Here is an 18,890-nt window from a genome sequence, read left to right as displayed (position 1 = left end):
AAATAGAAAAAAAAATTGTAAAAATTGTCATTAATTTTTCAAATCAAATTTTTCCATTATCATGATTTCAATAAACTGTTGTGGAAGTATTTTTTATTTTGGTAGCAAATATTGATCTTGCAACACCTATTTGAAGTTTTTATACAGATGTTAGATTAGAATTGGTAAACCTGTGAACCTATTCAGTTCCCCCCAGAGAGGACGATTATCATATTTACGAAAAGGTAGAAGCACAAATAGACGTCCAACCTCAGCCAATCACAGCAAGCGATCTTGAAAATGTCTATCAAGAATGCAGATGACAATAGACTTTTCCGAGAAGAATACAAGGCTGGAAAACCTTTTATAGTATTTTGTACCTGATATAATTTTGTATGAATTTATTTTCTAGTAATTATCGTCTTTCAGTGGAACATATATTATGCTCATTTTTATCAAAGATATCAATCACCTAAATGTGGTGTTATCTACGCCTAAGAGCACCTGTTACAGAAACATGCTTTACTAACTGAATCAAACCCTCGACCGAACTAATTCTTTATTGAAAAAGAAGTTTAATTATCTGCAATAAAGAAACCTATTTTGTCATATTTTACTGGCGCACATTGGCAAGTTTAGCGGCACTTCTAGTAACCAGTGTTATATTACAGTGATATATCGAAGTTATTTCAAATTGTAACAAGTTAATTAGTGATTTTAGAGATCAGTCTACATTCATATTATAACCACACCAAATCCATGCTTTTATGAATTTACATAATATGCACTGTGCTTTATTCCTTTATTCAGCTGAAAATGCGGTTGTCAGTCTTCAACAAACTGGAAACAAACTGTTACGTACTTAAACAAATTTATGCACAAGGGGATGGTTTCGTTGGATTGCGACTACGCATAATGACGTTGGTGTAGGACTGTGCATACAATCTTGCTTAATCGAAATTATGGAAATCAACACTAAAATGGTCATACTGATGTAGGCCAACCTGCTACTTCTGCAATTCTTCTACACCAGAGTAGATTGTTAGGTTTTCTCAAACGACATCATCACTACTCCGGGCATATGCGATCCAAGGATGGAAACAAAATCTTACTTAACAGATTTTCATTCAACAGAAGAAATATTTACTTTTCAGAAAAAATTGGTACCATGAAGTTGCTAGAGACGTCTAGATTTCTACTACTATCAAGATTACGTTTTTTGTATAATCTGAATAGTTCATTTCTGTAAACCTTTTAGAACTGACAATTGATGTTTTCATTCTTGTGTAGACGTTATATATATAGTCGATTTTATGGCGATCACTCGATAGTTTGTTTTATATATTTTTAAGCACGAAATGCCAGCATAGGTTTGTTTACACATTATCATCTAGAAACAATTTGTTCGGTTGTTTATTTACATGCCATCTCACACATCGCACACTCACTTGTTCCACGTGTCCGACTTGTAACACGTGTCCCACTTGTGTCATTGTCCCGCGTGCCCTACTTGTCCCACTTTTACCACGTGCCCCGCTTGTACCACGTGTCCCACTTGTCTCACTCGTTCCACGTGTCCCACGTTTCCCACTTGTACCACGTGTCACTCTTGTCCAACGTGTCCCACTTGTACCACGTGTCCCACTTGTACCACGTGTCCTACTTGTCCTACTACTCGTAACATCGATCCTCTCTATTGCAATGCTGCCACTCAGATTATTTTAAAGATATAACCGTTATAATCTCACAAAGTAAAATATATTTTAGTACAATAAAACTTAATTGGATTAATTACCCCTATCATCACAATCCGCGTCGCATCAAGTAGTATTTTTACCTACATTATATTCAGCATACCTTGGCGAATATCATTCCAATTATCGTTATCCCACTCATCTTGTTTGATGCACACAGCACTGTTTTGTTAAAGAAATATTGAAATAAATATCATCAAAAGTAATGTTGCAAATCGTTCCGACGTTAACAGTGCCCATACAGTCCGTAGTACCGTGCAGTGGATTCAAAACAGTACAGTTCTGGGCTAAATAACACAAGTTAAGTTTGGTATCGTTATAGAGAAACTGCGCAGGAATAAATGAGGAAGTAGAAAACAACCGGTTTAGAAAAGGAAAAATTCAGTTCAAAATCTATTTTATGCATATTCATTTTGATTTTAAATCTTTTACTTATGATTATTCCATTTCTAACATCTATCATATTTCCTCCTAAAGATAGCTAAAATCAAGTCACAACCAAATTATAGTTCGAATAAAATCACTAAATATACCTGAGCATTGTAATACAACCAGATAACTGTTTAATTATAATATTTACCAGAAGACGGTTTGACCTTTCATAAATATGTTGGTAAGTATGCATTAAAACGGTACACAATATGTTCGTATATATTCAATTCGCGAAAAAGTCCCTAATCAAAACCTTAAACAGTTTATATTTTTTTAATTTATATACCCCAAATAATATACTGAAACATTGAGATTTACATCGTATAATTTATGAATATGGTCTCTAATCATTGGTGATGAACGTCATTATTTACGAACCTATTGGAACATAGCGATGCCGATGAGTATACAACTTTTAATCCAACGAGTCCGACAGTTTTGGCGGGTGTCAGATGGATAATGCCCTGACAAGTTACAGTATTGATTGTAAACCTTTAATTCTGTTTTTGATAAACCTTTGAAAAGCGGTTAAAAATTTCCTGTCTTATAGCTAGTTTCCTTTCACAGTTTTAAAACATACTCATTATTATAAATGGTATCTGCTAGTGGTTTCTGCAGCAATATTCCCGAACTTGAAGTATCTCAGAAGATTTGCAATCTAATTCAATAATATTGGACACGTTAGTGGACCTCTGCATCGTTTCAATATTATGTTATTGTTGTTCTTGTTCTTTCACACGTTTTTGGACACCTAGGGGAAAACCTAAAAAGTCGCTTTTCTCTTTGATTACTGGACCAGTTGCTCTGAAATTTTCAGTGGTTAATAATTAAAAATAAAAAAAATTTGAGAAGGCTATTACTTTCATTTATTTCAAATATTTCTGATAGCACTGTGGGATTCGTTTTTTTGACACGTAATTTAATTTGTTTTTATGCTGGCACTCTTTTTGTTCTTTTGTTCACGTGCTCATCGAACTTCGGTGGTGTGTAACGAAATGCTTGCTTTGCTAAGTCGTAGGTACCGGTGGGTACCGGTAGCGTCAAAGGTAAGGACTGCTTCGCTCTGATTAAGGTGTCCATATATTTGGGCGTTGCTCTCTTGTATATTTTCACGGCTTCTGATTTATGTACTTTGCCTCCTCCACCTAATCCCGTAACAAGAATTATATTAATAGGTTATTAAACAAGAGCACAGAAAACCAAGATTCATCTTTTATTACGCTTCCATAAATTTGGGTGAGCAGTTTTTAATTGCATTGCTGTTGTTTTCTATGAAAACTGGAAAAATGTTTCGCGGCCACTATCCCAAGTATGTCTTTCATAGTTTGGCATGTGAATTCAAATTAAAGAACTGAAATTTTAATTTGTTTAAGATAATTTTGAAGAAAACGAACGCCCGAAACTAACATTATAATTGAAAGCTTCAGCATACGCCCATATCGCGCGAGACAACGTCGGGGAACTAGATAGAGAATTTAAATACTCAAAGCAGAATCATAATATGTTCGTGACAAATAGTCACTGATTTACGTGAATGATAATCTGGACCCGTGTACAGACTTTTGAGAAGCTTAATTAATGATTCTTAGTGAACAGTGACAAAACGTAACATCGTCGTTTATACCCAATACATCTTTGGACTTCGCATTGCTTGGTGATAGCACTCCTGCATAATTATTTGAAGATAACGTCAGTAAATAGGAAAATATCTTTGTCTGAAGCTTTTTACGACATAACTGGTGTTGAGTTTTCTTTAGAATGATGTTACAACATCATATATATATCTAGTCCTGAATACGATGCATTACCGCCGTCTACTATGCTTTCCAATGCAGAAGTTTATTCCGCACTTCCCATCATTGTTTTGATTAGAAAATAGAAACAAGAGAGCAACGCTCAAATATATGGACACGTGGACTAGAGCGAAGCAGGGTTTACCTTTGACGTTGCCGGTACCGTACCCTCAAAAAGTTCCGGGTTTTCAGTCGCAAGAATTTTCACAGTCAGCCGTCACGCTTGGCGGATTAAAAACCGTGTTCCCATATTTAAAAATTAATACAGCGCAATTTTGGATGAAATATTATATCTCATAAGATTCATAGAAAATTCAGGAATAAATGAAAGTAATAGCCTTCTGGCAAAAAAAATCAATCTTGAACCACTGAAAATTCCAAAGCAATTGGTCCAGTATTCGAAGAGAAAAGCGATTTTTTAATGATAATGACGAAAGAAAATAACAATAACAACAAAATTTTGAAACGATCGTTATGGCCACTGAATGTGTCCAATAATATAAATAGATTTCATAATTCTGGATAAAATTTACGTGTTCGTTTTTTTGAATAGCATTGTTTGCAGTTACATATTACTCTATTTTGGATAAACTGTATTTCAGATATCGAAGTTTTGGCTGCGTAGTTCAAATTAGACATCACCGCTTTCGGACGAAATCTGTGTATACAAACTCAAACACGTAATGAAAACAAAAATAAAAACCGGCTGTTGAGAACCACTGGTCTAAGAGTAGCTAAGATTGTGCAAGGTCATCATCTCTACATATTTTGAAGCGACCCGATCAGTGAATGCATATTTTTATAACAGTGAAATAAACGGACGACAATAACAACCGGCACAGACAACAATCAATCAAATTTATCAGAGAAGATGACAAAATGGGAACGCATAAGATAAGTTCCAGAGGATACAAAAAATAAGTTGCTAAGTTAATATGAATCCTATCTTCTAACAGCTCACAGCAATAACCGACAAACAACGTCAAATGAGAGAACAAAGTTACTGACAAACGTGAATAATAGGTATGTATGGCTGCTTAGTGACGTTATAGATGTACTTCCGAAACATCTCATTTTACCTTAAAAAGTACCCATTTTCCTGAAAATCTCAATTTACTTTACAGGAACATCATTGTGTTGTAGCGTGTGTGTATTAACACAGTAGTGCTGTTATATTGAGTGCATTTCATAACTGAATATAAGAAAGAGAGATTCAGATTGCTTAGATCAGGGTGGTCCAAACCCTCTGCGGGCCGCACGCGGGCCTGTTGACACATTTCGTGCTGCCCGCATAACAATTTTAGCGTATACTAAACAATTAACAGAGAAATGTATCTATAGGCAAAACACTTTTGAGTTTTTTTTTAGGTATTTCAATCGAGGATACAGATTTCATAACTTCTCCTAATCCCGCAGTTGAGAATGATATATGTACATGGAATATCAATGTTGTATCCATAAACGTCAACACGGGCTAATATGAGCATGACATCCTGTGATCCCAGCCGACGAGATGACTTGCGCTTTTCATGTCTACTTCGCCATTTTTGCTCGCATCAAGCAACTCCTAGTTTGGAGAGACGTTTTGTGCCTTTATTTTAGTGGAAAGATTCTTCTTTTTTTAAACGCGAACCAAGCAGTGACGAAACGCAGAGCTAATTTAGCGCCGCGCGGTCTTTGACGATAGCCTGCTCACGTTTCCAGTTGTGAAATCTGTCAAACATAACAATTCATCATAAGATTAGTGTCAATAGAAAGGTGGCAGAGGCAAACTGGTAGGAAACGTTTTTTCTTGTTCATAATAACGGTAAACCACTGTGTCTGGCGTGCTTTCAAGTAATATCTGACAAGAAAAATACCAAAAAAATTCTTACAATAGAAAACACCACCCGTGCATAGATTATAACAACAGTCTAATTAGAACAGTAAACTTTCATTCTTTAACATATTAAATTTAGATAAACTCGCCATGCAGAGAAGCTGTTTTCAAACTGTTTGAGAAGCATATATGGACCTATGTATCGTTTTGTTGAATTGGTGTTGTTCTCACCAGAGAAGCTGTTTTCAAACTGTTTGAGAAGCATATATGGACCTATGTATCGTTTTGTTGAATTGGTGTTGTTCTCATTCTTCTTAGTATTCTTCTTGTTGTTGTATTTTTGTTTTGAAAAAAGTATATTTTTTTCTTTAACTATTGCATTAATTGTATTTTGAATGAAGATTGTTGGATATATTTCAAAAAAATTTTTGGGCTTCATAAAATTCGTTTTCACTCCGAAGTTTCGTGTGACATCATCAAAATTAAAAATGGCGTACTATGTGACAGTTCCGCGATCGCAATTCAGCGAAATCAAGAGTTTTTTTAAAAGGAAGCTTTTGGCTTGTGTAGAACAATAAAATTTATATCACTAAACGTGACTTTCTCTAGCATTCCTCAATGTAATGCTTTGGGTCGCAGAAAAAAAGAGATTATAAGATGATGTGCTTGTGCTCAAAACTACCACTTAGAAGCGAGATAGCCGACTTTCAATATAATTTATTTTAAAAAAGAATACAAATAAAACAAACAATGGCTGTGGTGAATATTGAAACAGTTTCATAGACATTGAAGAAGAAAATATACATATATATAGCAAAAACTGACAGAAAATGATGTCGCCTAGTGATTGGCCAATGTCTCGCGTAGTCACCTTTGAAATGCAAGATTCCTTAACTTTGATGTATTGCCAAGGTTGTTCATGGGACATTTTTTCCGTCCCATTCCCATCCCATAGCAATTATCCCTGTCCCATCACATCTCATCGGATTCCCATTGGAATGAAATGCAATAAAAATTAGTAAATTTAGGTTTAGCGCCTACTGAATAGGACTACATGTACGAAGAGACATGCAAAATGACAAAATTTAAGGACTTTGTTAACTTTATATTCATAATTATTATACAAAGTATATTCGTAATGCTGAATATGTTTTGCTCCTTATAATTAACAAGGGGGCTATGCTCAAATACATGGACACGAAATCCATAACGAAATCTTCTACCATCATTTCCCCGAAAATCATACGGTTTTCGTGTCCCACGTGTTTCATAGGAAATACAAATGTGTGCTATCCCATCCCATGGGACGTTTCTCATAGGAATCCCATTCCCATGGACAAGCCTGTGTATTGCAGCTGTATTAGGCCATCTTGTTTTCAAAAAGTACTTCACACAAAATGGTATCACATGTCTGGTTGAGTATGTAATGTTAATTTAACAAAGACAATTATGTACTCACCAATAGTTGAGCTAATATATATGTAATTGACCGGATATATTTATCCAGCTTATTGAAGATTTTTTTGTTTTCATTGCGTGTTCGAGATTGTATACACAAATTTCACCCGGCAGCGGTGGTGCCCCAATTTAAAAAATGCAACCAAAATTTCGATAACTGAACTACCGTGTTATCCAAAATAGAGCAATATGTATAGGCTTACCATACGTCCCGGTTTAGCCGGGACAGTCCCGGTTTTGACAAGCTGTCCCGGCGTCCCGCCCGGTAGACTTAAATGTCCCGGTTATGCAACATTGCAGTCATGAACAATTTTTTTTATATAATAATATTACAAAGTTATTTTTAAACGAATCCAATTTATCGATGCTTCACTAGTTAACAGAGGGAGAGAGAACTGCTATTTTGTTGTGTCATATGTATTATATGGTTCCATTACATTTGAACCCACGTACATTTGAACCCATGACAATTGCGCCTGTATGCTATTGCACCTATGGAATTTTTTTGTTTTACGGATAGATAAACTCATACTAACCCTAACCCATGGGTTTTAGCACCCGCATATAGATTGAACCCGTTGATATACGCATGGGTTCAAATGTACATGGGTTCAAATGTACGGTCACCATATTATATATAAGTTTATTGCGATAATTTGACACCCAACGTTAACTGCCCCGCCGATATAGTATCAAAATTTCCAATAGGGCGTAGAAAGACGAGGGGAAATAATGTTTTCTTCAAACTAAAACGAGCCTTTACGAGACCGGTATAGAATGTACGGCTCATTTACTTTAAATCTGAATTCAACATCATTCCGTGGATACTTTACTTTGCCCGTTTGCGTAGAATATATCGTTCTCAAAATGTATGAATTTTTCAAATTTACACTGTTCAAGTAACAGAGCAGGCATCAATTTTGTCAATATGAGTACAACTATTGCAGTATGGCAACCGCAGGTGTCTTTCTCTCTTATGTCGATTCTCGAAATGTTAAAATAATTGAAAAGTTACTCTAGCCCTCAAGAATATCCTGCTTTCATAAAAAATGTTTTGCGATCCCGCGTATGAATTAAATTATAGCTAATTTGGTAACCGGTATCTATTTGCAAAGATATGATATAAGTTGCAGATATGATCTTTAGCCTCAGAATCGAACCAAAGTTTGTCCGATCCGCACTGTCCCGGTTTATTGTGCCAGATATATGGTATTGGTAAGCCTAAATATGTATAAATTATGGAACACGTTAATTTAATCCAGATTTATGAAATGCAATTATCTTATCATCATCAACACAATATTAGGAAATGCGGAATAGACTTCTGCATTGGATAGCATAGTAAGTGGCGATAGTGCGCCGTATAAGACTATAAAGTTGCGACATCGTTCTGAAGTCTGGCAAAACTCAACACCAGTTATCTTGTAAAACGCTTTAGATAACAAAAATATTTTCGCGTTCACTGACGGTATCTTCAAATGATGCAGGAGTTCTATTACCAAGCAATGAAAAGTCCAAGGGTGTATTGGATATATACGACAATGTTACGTTTTTCCCAAGTTTTCTAAGAATCATTGAGCAAAAGCCTGGACACGTGTCCAGATGAGCTTTCACGTAAATCAATCGCTATTTCCGCCAACTAGTCATGTATACTCTGCTGAAGTATTTTATTTCACTATCTAGTTCGCTAACATTGTCCCACTCGATATTGGCTATATGCTGTAGCATTTAATTAAAATGTTAGTTTCGGGTGTTCATTTGCTTCAAACCTTCTTGAAGCGAATCGAAATTTCATTTCGTTTATTTGTATTTGCATGGCAAACTATAAAAATAATAGTTTGGATGGTGACCGTGAAACCTTCTGACGGTTCCATAAAAAACAGCAATAATGTAATTTAGAACGGCCCGCCCAAATTTATGAGAGCGTAACAAAAGATGTATCTTTGCTCTTATTTACTTTTATAGATAACAGTCCTTTCTAATAAATATTGAACTATGATATAGAGACATCAGGACTGTGTGTTATGATTATAATGAGTAACCTATTAATATAACGCTGATCACCGAATTCGATGGAGGAGGCAAAGTACATAAATCAGTAGACGTAAAAATATATAATATGGATTTGACTTGCAAATTTTCTTAGATACTTCATGTTCGAAATTTATTGTTGCAGGAACCACTAGCAGGGATCATTGTAGTGATAATAAGTATGTTTTAAAATTGTGCAAAGAAACTAACTTGAAGACAGGAAATTTTGCAACAGCTTATAAAAGGTTTAATAAAATAGAATTGACAGATTTACCATCAATACTGTAAATTGTTAGGACTTTATCCATCATGACACCCACCCAAACTGACGGACTCGTAGAATCAAAAGTTGTATACTCATTCATTTGTTTGTCGCTATGTTTTAAATATATTCATAAATAATAACGTTCTATAACTAAGCATTAGACATCATATTCATAACTTGGACAATTCAAATCTCAATTCTTTTATTTGGGGAATGTAAATTTAAAAAAATTGAAGGTTTTGATTAAAATTTTTTTTTCAGGACTTGAAATATGTAATAAAAATTGTCGAACCTATTTTATACCATTTTACGGCATACTTACTAACATATTCAAATGTTCTTACAAAATTTTTTTAATGCATCATTGAACAGTATAAAGTTATCATTCTACTCTTAATATGTCAGCTCTGTTTAGAAAAAGTTTAAAAAATATGCTGTCGTCTGTTTGAAATAGTGATAAAACTTTAAAGAAAGAAATCGTTAGTGAGTTTACCTACCATTCAGTTTTTGGTCAATGAAAAGCAATAAGTATCATGATTCAGGTGCCACAGTTCACCATTTAGGCTTCATCATGTGGTATCTCAGCCCAGGAATCTCAATCTTGAACTAGTCCATTCATTCTTCATCCATTTTCGAATTAATTGCAAGTGAGATAGCTTGGCGGGTTCGTGAAATTCGGAATGCTGAAACATTAGCGTACCGTTACAAATTGGTTCATCGTCAAACTTATTCAAATTTTACATTTTTTCTGCGACAGATTTCAAAGATCTAGTTATGTTCAAAGCAGATAAAAGATAAATTTTTTAGTGAATCTGGTTTGTGAAATATCGAGTTTATTCAAAAACAGATATGAATGTAAAGTTGATTATTGTTGGTCTGCTGATATTGACTACCTGTGGATTACTCGACTTATGTACAGGTATGTCTTTCCTATTTTCTTGAGTATCATCTTTTGGCTAATAAACCAAGTTGACACAATAATTAACGCGAACTGGTTATGAAAAAAACAGCATATCAAGCTATTTGGATAGGCATATCTTTTCAATTTGATGCGCTGACTTACGTAGTAGATCTTCCTGCTATCTGCTAAAATATATTTACTATTAATTTATTCTTATTCACAGGTTCCAGCGAAACACCAGCAATACCGCCGAGTACAATATATCAATCCACAGCAGGTGGGTTTTTTATAAGAATTGTAATGTTTTCAATTTTGAATACTTTTATTATAATCCACGTCTATTCCATTCCAGGTATCGACGAAGAATCAACGGCATTACCTAGGACAGTATCTCAAATCACAACAGGTGGGTTTATATATCAGAAGTGTAATATTTTCAATTTTGGATGGTTATAATATAATCGACGCCTATTCTATTCTAGATTCTGACGATTGACGAAGCATTAATCACATTACCTAGTGCAATATCTCAAACCTCAGCAGGTGTAAAGTTTTTATATTTGAATACTAATCGACGTCTATTCCATTCCAGGTTCCGACGAAGAATCAACAGCCTTAACGACTACAGTTCGTCAAACCACAGCACGTAAGTATATTGGAAGTGTACAGATTTCTTTATTAGTTGGTACTGGTCCAAATATTTAGAAAACGTATTATGATACAAAAGCAAAAATTTTTACTAATGGCATTCTGAAGTGATTCCTATTTAAAATATTCCAGGTATCGACGAAGAATCAACGACATTACCTAGTACAGTATATCAAATCACAACAGGTGGTTTATATATCAGAAGTGTAATATTTTCAATTTTGGATGGTTATAATATAATCGACGCCTATTCTATTCTAGATTCTGACGATTGACGAAGCATTAATCACATTACCTAGTGCAATATCTCAAACCTCAGCAGGTGTAAAGTTTTTATATTTGAATACTAATCGACGTCTATTCCATTCCAGGTTCCGACGAAGAATCAACAGCCTTAACGACTACAGTTCGTCAAACCACAGCACGTAAGTATATCGGAAGTGTACAGATTTCTTTATTAGTGGATACTGGTCCAAATATTTAGAAAAAGGCAAAAAAATTTACTAATGGCATTCTGAAGTGATTCCTATTTAAAATATTCAAAAAATTTGCCCAAATCTTCACTCAAAAGAAGGTTGTAGAATAACTGATTAACTAATAAAATACCAGCCTTCCATATGCAGAACAAAGCAGACTACCTGAAACAAATGTGTTACAGAAAATACGTACATCATGGTTTCTCGTGGCGAATCAAGTGCCTCACGTGTTTTAAATATACTATTTCATAATCTCAGACCTGATGGTAATTACATAAATGCTCACGCTAGATCAGCCATATAACTTGTCAATATATTATTTCAATATATATTATATTCAATTATATCCATGCATATTTAGTGATTCGATTCTAACTAATATTTGACTGTCACCTTATAAAAAAATATTATTAACAAGAAACATGCTGAATATAAGAAAGGAAAATTTCAGAACAGTAGACAATATATAATTATAAAGCCTAGTTGTGAAATAACATTTTTCAACTGAAATCTCATCTTTTAAAAACATTATTAAAAAGCAATTGAAAACAACTTGCGGTCGGATGGATTTTTGTTCATGAAACGAGGTCGATTATAAAATTTCATTTACAGGTTTTGCATCAAAAAATTACTTAAAAAAATGCGAAATGAATAAATCGTACAATTCCAGATATCAACTAGGTATCTCAAGTTACAAAATGCAAAGTAGCTTCATTTAAAGTTGAACATGTTAGATTTAATCTAGAATTTAGTCTAAACATAAGTTAGAATAAAGATACCAAGGTAATTTTTAATGTGATTTCTGTTTTTTCATCCTATTCTATTATTTTTATAGCAGCTATCACGTGTCCTGATTCGTTCAATATCACAAATGCACAGTTATCAAACTGTTCAGCCAGCAATAACTTCAATGATACATGCAATATTACCTGCTTAGATGGATATTATAACGTTGGAGATAACCAAGCAATTTGCATAGACACAAATTCTGGTGAATGGGATGAAGGAAGCGCAAATTGTACAGGTGACGTAGTGTAAAAACTTTCAAGATCTTCCAGTCGGAACTACTATATAAGTCATTTTCAAAAAATCTTTTTTGTCAACGCATTCATGGCTCCTTGAAAGCGTTTCATGTGAAAAGAAGTTCATAATCTTGTTTAATCACATTACAGAATTTGTTGCATTGACTTTATCATTCCGAGTATATTCATAAAGTAATTCAATAATATATTTGTTATGTTGATAAAAACAATATCGCCTATCAAGTGTTAGTTGTATTTTTGTTTTTATGTAATCGTTAACATGTACCGATTCTCTAAACATTACAAATTCACGAACATCAACTTGTAAACTCAACAAGTTTGATGATGAATGCAATATTACTTGCTTGAATGGATATTATAATAATGGAGCTGAACAATCAACATGCATTTACACAAATAAAAATAATGATACAAACAGTGATGGTGAATGGGATAAAGGAAGTGCAAATTGTAAAAGTGAATTATAGTAGAAAACTTTCTAAAGATATTTTCGATATTTAGAGTTGCATAATGTTTCAATCTGTACTTGGCTATGTACACTATTATATTTGGCTTTTTCGCGGGCCACAATAGTGCCAAAAATAGGTAAACAGCGCAACAAAAAAACAAACACTTTTATTGTCCAAACACATCAATCATTATTTGTCATTTATTGAACTAAAACATGCAAAAACAAGCTTGAAAAAATTCACTAAAACGTGCGAAAATCTTACTATATCTATATAAAGAAACAACACCGAATGCGATTTTTTTTACCCTCGCGCAAAGCGACGCGGGCCACAGATAATAACGCTGCGGGTCACATGTGGCCTGGAGTTGAACCACCCTAATTTAGATAATTTGATGAATAACAGATTAGAGAATATAGATTAGATAATAGAATAAATGACGAATAAAATTTTTGAAGAGAGTGTTTTTGACTATCACTTGTCCTGATTCGTTGAATATTACAAATTCTCAAATATGAACCTGTACCTCCAACAATAATCTCAGTGATAAATTCGTCATTATATTAATCGTTCTAACAACAAAGAATTATATAATATAAATAAATAAATATATATGTATTAATCTATTCAAATCTATTGTAGGTTATTGGTATGATTTCCAAGTCTTGTTAACGGCTTTAGTAATATATCAATGTCTGAAAGAGTATCATCAGTCAGTCAGTCAATTTTTTTATCAATCAGTAAAAAAGTCAAACTTAATCGAAATATGGAGAAAAGGAAAAATCATAAAATTTTACTCAGGAAGTGAATCCGCGAGGAACCAAAGATATTGAGTAGCGACACCCAAGGTTGCAATATATAAATAAAATCTTCGTGAATTCAGTTTCGGAATTACTGTTATTGTCGAAAAGATGTTGTTGTTGTCGTTTTGGAGAATAATCCAACTAATATCGCTAGAGATAGATAATTTTTTAAAATTATATTGAACAGCTATCCGAACGCAAGTGGGTATGTTATGTACCACTTCGGCCTGATTGTTTAAAGTATGAAAATAGTTTGGGGAATTTGAAGGTGATCTAGGCTAGCCATTCACATGCATTATTAAAGGCTATAGTGTCTGCATTTTTTCGATTAAAATTAGAGAGCTTAGGTTTGGGCTTAGGTCTACTCTTTAACTCTTTCTATTCATCTCACTGCAGATATACAAAAAAAGGTTAGGCTGTAACGCCCACTTTATTACCATTCTATCAAATAGCATTGTATGCCTGATCATTTTGAAAATATGGAAAGATTACCTGTTTTATCATTTTCAAGAATGTCAACGGTTTCACAAGATTTGAAATCGAGCAATATATAACACCCTCCTTCAGGTGTCGCTACTGAACAATTATAAGGATTCGTTGTTTGATGCTATTTTATATGTGTAATGATTCGCGCTTCTGCTTACAAGCAATACAAAGTAAGCAGTTTTACGTCGAGTAGGTGTATTAGAATGTGAAGGTTTGCCGAGAATCAGGGGAAGAGTTTCTGCAATAGGATATTGACGATTCAAATTAGAGAGCTAGGTTTTGATCTTAGGCATGCTGTTCAATTCTTTGTCCTCATTTCTCTGACGCGAAATTTGATAGGATGCAGCAACACCAAAGAAGTTACGTCGTTTCAAACTCAAAAACTTTCAATCTCAGATAATACTAGAACGAGTTATGTATATATAAGTTCTATAAATATGCATTGATTTTATACAATAGTTGAGATAAAGATGTAAAGCCATATAAATTTCATATCAAGCATTAATCGAATACTCATATTAAATAGTAATTGAACTTATCTGTCGTTTAACTAAATTGTTGTTGTTCAAGTTGTTGTTGTCTGTATGTCGTTAGAATTACACAAAATCGCTTTTACTTCGAGTACTGTGTTTTTAAATCGTTTAAAATTTAAATTTTTTGGACTAAACGAACATCATATATATATTTACTTGACAGTAGTCTACGGGTGATATAATTCACTTATTAGAGTCAATGTCCTTAACGACTCTATATGCCATTACTTAATGGCATTTGGTCTTCTAGACTTATATGATTATTTGACATATAGTTCGGCCAATGTTTGGCGTTTTATCGACATATTTGTACACAATTCTTGTGTTGAAACTATTTAATTGTCAATCGACTCTATATTCTTAATAATTAAAAATTACTTCTATTGGCGTATACTTCCATTATTTAATGGAATTCGGTCTTCTAGACTTATATGATTATTTGACATATGGTTCGGCCAATGTTTGGTGTTATATTGAAATATTTGTACACAATTCGTGTGTTGAAACTATTTAATTGTAAATCGTTTATCTGTTGTCGAATAGGTTTTTTGGTTCAAAATGGTAAAACTTATTTAAAACATGAAAATTCAATCCATTCTCTGGAAAATATTATTGTTAAACAGTTTTATGGTCGTGTTACAATGTTCAGGTATGTTTAGTGATTTAATTCCGACTATTCGATTTTAACTATTCTCATGAAGAAATACGATAGATGTTATAGAAAAGAAATAATCATAACAACAACGTAAAAGGTTTAGAATTTAAATAAATATGCATGAAATACATTTTAAACTGAGATTCTCACTATTTAGGCCAGGGATTTTCCACCTTTCCGGTGGAGCGAAATCTCGATACAATATTTCAGAGGCTCGAGGAAACTCTGTACAATAGTTTAATTGTTTGAACTGTATAAACTATAAATATACTTATACGAATTTTATTATGAGGGATAGATCTGGTAGGTATTTGATTATATTTAAAAATATACATATGATAATATCACCTTGAACAGTGGTCCCTAGCCTATTTCCAAGCGACCCTAAATTTAAAAAAAAACTACTAAGTAAGAAACCTGCGCGTATTTGGCATCATTGAGTTTCGAAATTGTGGCGTCACTTTACTTTAACAAAATAGATGGTGTCGAATTTTACGCTGCAATACTTCCCATATACGCTATTACTATGGAGCAACACTTCAATGCAAAATACAAGATAAACAATAAAATTTACTGGAAAATAAATACAAATGTTGAGAAAAAAAAAGAATTTTCCAGTTTACGTTGGGAAACAGTACCCTGGGATGTACTGGCAAAACACACTAGGGTGCCGCTGAATCGCGATTGAAACCCACTGTTTTAGACATATATACAATGAATAATATCGTTTGTTCGAATAATAGATCCAGTTTCGGTAAACTATTTCTAAAAATGAAAAAAAGAATGCTTTAATTATTCTTACTCCGTTTCTACATACAACGATACTAAACTTACCTTATCTTTTTTCAGCCCAGAACTGCACTGCTTCAAATCCACTCCACGGTACTACGAACTGTATAGGCACTGTTGACGTTGGAACAATTTGCAACATTACTTGTGATGATGGATATTTCAATAAATATTCTGTAACAAATGCTACGTGCATCAGTCAAAATAGGTGGGATAACGATATTTGGGATGATACTTGCCAAGGTATGCTGAATATAATGGATTTGAAAATACAATTCGATGCTTGTAGTTTGCGTTTCCTACTTCAATTGCAAATGGCCTCTGTCATATTCGTTTGTCAGAAGACTGTGAAGTGGAAGTTTTTTGTTTTTTTCTGTATAAAAAAGCTGATTTCTAAAGGCAAATTTCCGAATTTTCTATTCGCTTCCAAAATAGCGATTTAGTTTAATACCTGTATGTAAAGTTTCAAATATCAAAAGTTCAAATTACGTTTTTTATTATTTTTAAATCTCCAAAGCAACGCCACATGACGACTGTTTTCTAATTATGTTTTTCTAATGTGTTTGATGTTGAGTTGAACATTACTAAAAGGAAAGAACAAAAATCAAGGCTTGCAGGGTTTGACTACAATTGTATCCATGCGGCACAGATGTGAACACGCGAATTGAATTTGAAAAATTTAAAAAATTACTCGGCATACCTCCCGGTACATAAGCCATTTCCATGCCATTGTCAGGATTTGTAGACAACAATTTTTAAATATATCATCCTAATTATATAATGGAGATTGGACTGTTTTTTTGAAATATATCTTAAATGGAAAAAAAATTCACATTGAAAACAATTTCGTGGCAAATATCAAGTTAGTGTCTTAAATGACTTTTCCAAAATTCAGCATGATAGAACGAATATAACAAGGTAACATTAGACGCAATTTCCATACTATTATGTACTGCTAATCTTTATTATCTACCTTAGCTATCACGTGTCCTGAAACGTTAAATATTACGAATTCGCAACAGTCCACCTGCACCCTCAACAATAGTTACAATGATAAATGCGATATTACTTGCTCGGAGGGATATTATAACGATGGAGATAAACAAGCAACATGTAATGATAAAAATACTGGTGATGATACAAACAGTGATGGTGAATGGAAAGAAGGAAGCGCAAATTGTAAAGGTGAATTTATGTAGAAAAGTTTATAAACCTATTTTCGATATTCGGTGCTGCATGCATAATGTTTCAATCTATATCTGGCTATATATATTAACATAGCCTATTTGTTTTCTGCTTCAATCTTTTCGTCTGCTTCTAGTTTCATTTGTGATTATAAATACAATATCACCAAGCAAAATACCAAAATAATTTTGAGGAAAAATACTTTGTCGTCTAAACGATTCAAATCACCATTTCGGTGAATTGATGAGTGGAATGAATTTTGAAAAAATTAGATTAATGAACGAGTTAAAATTTTAACGAGATTTTCTAGATGTGAGTTCAATCTAACAAAGTAATAATTGATAAAATTGTTGTACTATTATTCATTGACAATCCGAAAAACTCGCTCGTGAATTTTTAGAAACAAATGCTTGAGTTCTGTGTGAGATGAAAGTTCCTAAACTCGTTTGTTTACCATACAAAATTCGTAAGTTATATTAGCATTGTATTGACATTATCATTACGAATATATTCAAAACGTTATTCGATAATATGTTTTAATTCTGAGCAAAACAATATTGCCAATCAAGAGTTAGTTGTAATGTATTGTTATGATCTTTGTTATATAATTATTTGACATATAGTTCGACCAATGTTTGGCGTTATATTGACATATTTGTACACAATTTTTGTGTTAAAACTATTTAATTGCCAATAGTTTATCTGTTGTCGAATAGGTTTTTTGGTTCAAAATGGTAAAACTTATTTAAAACATGAAATTTCAATCTATTCTCTGAAAAATATTATGGTTAAACAGTTTTATGGTCGTGTTACAATGTTCAGGTATGTTTAGTGATTTAATTCCGACTATTCGATTTTAACTATTGTTATGAAGAAATACGATAGCTGTTATAGGAAAGGAATAATCATAACAACAAAGTAAAAAGTATAGAATTTAAATAAATATGCATGAAATACATTTTAAACTGAAATTCTGACTATTTAGGCCAGAGGTTTTCCACCATTCCGGTGGAGCGAAATCTCGATACAATATTTCAGAGGCTCGAGGAAACTCTGTACAATAGTTTAATTGTTTGAACTGTATAAACTATAAATATACTTATACGAAAAAGAAAGCGAACCTGATACTTAATGATCTTTAAAGTGTCGCAAGTTTATTATGAGGAGTAGATCTGGTAGGTATTTGATTTGTTCATAAATATACATATGATAGTATAGACACTCGGTCCCGAATATGTACATGCGAATCACCTTAACCAGTGGTCCCTAGCCAATTTTCAAGCGACCCTAAATTTAAAATAAAATTATGTTTTGTAAAGTCTCGCGACCCAAACGTATGCTTAAATACGAAACGACATGCATTGCTTTTATAGTCTAAAAATCAAATTACT

At 33.3% G+C, this 18,890-nt stretch overlaps 2 protein-coding genes across 2 annotated transcripts in view; both read left to right on the top strand.

Moving 5' to 3' along the window:
* The window catches only part of LOC120341790 (uncharacterized), a 55,658-nt gene that overhangs the window by 13,576 nt on the left and 23,192 nt on the right, over positions 1–18,890 (top strand). The window lies entirely within an intron of this gene.
* Positions 10,293–11,355, top strand: LOC144420778 (uncharacterized). The gene is made up of 5 exons (XM_078110409.1): positions 10,293–10,450; positions 10,656–10,709; positions 10,785–10,838; positions 11,025–11,078; positions 11,213–11,355. Exons 1-5 carry the CDS (start codon positions 10,381–10,383, stop codon positions 11,353–11,355), a joined length of 375 nt encoding a protein of 124 aa, XP_077966535.1. The 5' UTR covers positions 10,293–10,380.

The sequence above is a fragment of the Styela clava genome, chromosome 3 (assembly GCF_964204865.1).
Source record: "Styela clava chromosome 3, kaStyClav1.hap1.2, whole genome shotgun sequence".
Lineage (NCBI taxonomy): Eukaryota > Metazoa > Chordata > Ascidiacea > Stolidobranchia > Styelidae > Styela > Styela clava.
This window is presented reverse-complemented; position numbering and strand designations above follow the sequence as displayed.

Coding starts and splice junctions, on each gene's coding strand:
- LOC144420778 (XM_078110409.1), top strand. CDS start 10,381: ATGAATGTAAAGTTGATTATTGTTGGTCTGCTGATATTGACTACCTGT. Junction 10,451..10,655: donor ATTACTCGACTTATGTACAG/GTATGTCTTTCC, acceptor TCTTATTCACAG/GTTCCAGCGAAACACCAGCA. Junction 10,839..11,024: donor AGTATCTCAAATCACAACAG/GTGGGTTTATAT, acceptor ATTCCATTCCAG/GTTCCGACGAAGAATCAACA.